The following is a 3,041-nucleotide window of genomic DNA, read 5'->3' on the forward strand; positions in this document are numbered from 1 at the left end:
AGCTTCACCTTGTCTTGTTGTTATAGGAGTCTATATCCCAGTGGCAGATACTGATGGAGTCAACAAGCAGCAAGTTGTAGGAAAGCACCTGTGTGGTTTCAGCCTTGACTCCAGTGATTCCTTGCTCACCCACAGCTTGGAATAGATCACTGAATAGGGAAAGACTTCAGGAGTTTAGGCATGATGACTAGTAAGAAATCTCTAACTTTTGAAGTCCTGCAATCCTTTGATCCTATCCTGTGCATACATGATGGTCATCAGTTATGTAAAAGTATTTGCTAGTCAGATTAGAAATACATTGTTGAGTAGTGGAATCCCTAGGAAGAAGATTTGGGGAGTTTGTCTTTCCCCAGAGTTGAGTAGTACAAATGGAGAATTCTTGAATCATGGGGGATCAGAACAAAGGGACTGATGGCTGGGAAACATGCAGCTAAGAAAGCTGAGGTAGGCATCAACCACAGATGATATTTCTCAAATTGAAAGAGATAAATTGCCATAATAGAATTGATTGAGTTGAAGGAGACATAGGTGCTTACCAACACCAAGATGGTATGGGTGGCCCTTGTCTCAGGTGAGGTTCTTGGGATAAAGCTGGAGCTGTGAATATGCTGGACTACTTGATGGTGCCTATGTAAGAAAAGCACCAGATAGCCACTAGCCATGACCATGCATCCCACACACAGGAAATCAGGGATGGAGAACGTAATTACCAATAGTAAGGCTTTGAATGAACCTGAAGTAAAACCTAAACAGAATCCCATATGCCATATCCTGGTGTTGTTACTATTTTCTCTAAAGTTCTGTATATTTTCAAACATATAGATATTCATCAGTAAACACAGGATCCAGGAGAAAAGGCAGAAGGTGACGATATTCTTTGGAAGTTTATTTTTGAGTCCTGACAATTTAAACCAGGTAAAGGAGCTAATGGTAATCACCTGAAATACACTCAGGAGGCAGGTAAAGGTCAGGGAAAGACTTCGGGCCACTCGGTGGATGTAAATGATGAATTTACATGCAAAATTATCCAGGAAATTTTTCAGGCCCAAAGCAAGCATTGTCTGGGGGATTCCTTTGATAATAAGCACTATAGAGTTTGACAAAGCTAAATGGACCAAAATGGAATCTATGGGCTTCAGTCTGTGGCCAGTGAGAAAAGTGATGGCATAAAGACATAGGAGGAAGAAGTTTCCCAGGACACCAACACCTGTCTGAATGAAGAAGATGATGCCAAAAACCAAATCATGAAAAGCCATTTTCTTTCAATCTTAAGCAACATTAGATTCAGAGCTAGAAGGCTGGAAAAAAGAGAAAGAAAGAAATCTTTGTGAAATTCCTAATGTCCATTTTCTGTTGATAATATGACATAACTTAATTGTATATACTAGATTTTATTTGGCAATGAGGAGGAGGCAGATTGAGAAAGCAGTATAGGTCAGGCATCATACTGTAAAAATGGACTTGAATCCAGGACTTCAATCCCCAGAAGTCCTTGCTCCACTTCCCCAAAATGCTTTGTGATCTCAATGAATTCTCACCTGGGCTGAGAGCAAATCATTATTTAAAGGGTCTCCGCCCATGGCAGGGTCTCTTCTCTTTTTGGCTCTCTGGCAAACAGATGCATCTCATGATATGAGTAAAATTTGGGTGGCCTCATGGCCCACCTAGCACATGCTTCTCTTGCTTGTATTTTCTTTAATCCTTAACCTTTAATAAACCTCTAAAAATATAATACTCCTTGCAGAGAGAAACTAATTTCTACCTGTCTCATCTTCAGCTTCCCAAAATTTTAATCTTTACAGTTTGGAGACCACTTCGGGAAAATGAAATATCTCAATCTTCTGATTCTTTTCTTTACTGATCTTTAGTTTAGCCTTTAATAGCTACTGCCTAGAATTTTTTTAAGCCACGTTTCTCCAAGATGCTTTTTTTAGAAAACCATCTTGATCAGCTCCTGCCAGCAGCCATCAGCTTCAGAATTTCTTGAGCCCTTCCCTCCCACCCAGCTCTGTTGCTTCTCCCTGCCTGCCTGCAGCCATCCGCTCCAGACCGGTTTGCTGTTTGATCAGATTGCAGCTCACATGCCCACCCCAGCTGCCAGCTCCGGCTCCTGGCCCTGCTACCTGTCTGCGTTCCTGTCTCGGCCCTGCCCACCCTACTGTTCTCTCTCACTCACCTGGCCCACCTGATTCAACCTAGATTGCAATCACCTGGTGACCTGCCTGCCCAACAAACTCTAGCCTTGGAGCAGATCACTCATCCCTCAGGACTCATTTCTACTAGCTGGTAACAAACTGGGGTATTGGCTCCACGTGGGCAGATCAGAGCATAGGAGGGAAAGAGACAAGAGGGAAAGAAGAAAGGTTTTTTCAAGCAGGAACTTAAAAGCATGGATATTTTACAAGAATATCTTTTAATTGCACTGATCCTTTTATTGACTTCACCTGGGTGTCAGGGAAAATATTCAGCTCCCTACAACCATTTAGCTAACTCTGGGGAAAAAACTCCCTCAGTGGACTGACAGCCAGGCCCAGAGACGAGAGGTCTTTGGTTGAAATCTGGCCTGAGATACATCATGGCTGTGTGGCCCTGATCAGATCACTTGGACCTCATTGCTTACCCCTTATCAATCTGCCTTCCGACAATAGGCATCTAAATGGATAATTAAAAACAAAAACAAAACCCCAAAGAGACTGGAGGTTATATAATTTTAAGGCATTTCAGACTCTAATGGTTTATAAAAAATCTCTGTATTCTATTGCATTTTCCTGATTGTTTTGTTTAAGATATAATTTTGTGATTTTAAGTTCATATATTACTGGATTCAACTGTTGCTTTTACCTATAACCATATTGAGATCATTGTAATTAATCCCATATATGAAAAAAACAGCCTTTCTATTTTTTACCTTTGTAAATTGTCACATAGAGGATAGAAGGACTTCATCAGAACTGGTTACAATTGTAATAACAACGTTTGGAAATGTTAATGTGCTAAATATCTCAAATGATTTTAGGGGTTTTTTAAACATGATTTTTGGA

At 40.7% G+C, this 3,041-nt stretch overlaps 1 protein-coding gene across 1 annotated transcript; it reads right to left on the bottom strand.

The window, feature by feature from the left end:
- Positions 1 to 317: 317 nt before the first annotated feature.
- monDomV1R1224 (vomeronasal 1 receptor monDomV1R1224) lies at positions 318 to 1,256 on the bottom strand. Its single transcript, NM_001166781.1, is given in 1 exon segment — positions 318 to 1,256. A coding segment is annotated over 1 exon segment (939 nt).
- Positions 1,257 to 3,041: the final 1,785 nt, after the last annotated feature.

Source organism: Monodelphis domestica, chromosome 4 (genome assembly GCF_027887165.1).
Source record: "Monodelphis domestica isolate mMonDom1 chromosome 4, mMonDom1.pri, whole genome shotgun sequence".
Classification (NCBI taxonomy): domain Eukaryota; kingdom Metazoa; phylum Chordata; class Mammalia; order Didelphimorphia; family Didelphidae; genus Monodelphis; species Monodelphis domestica.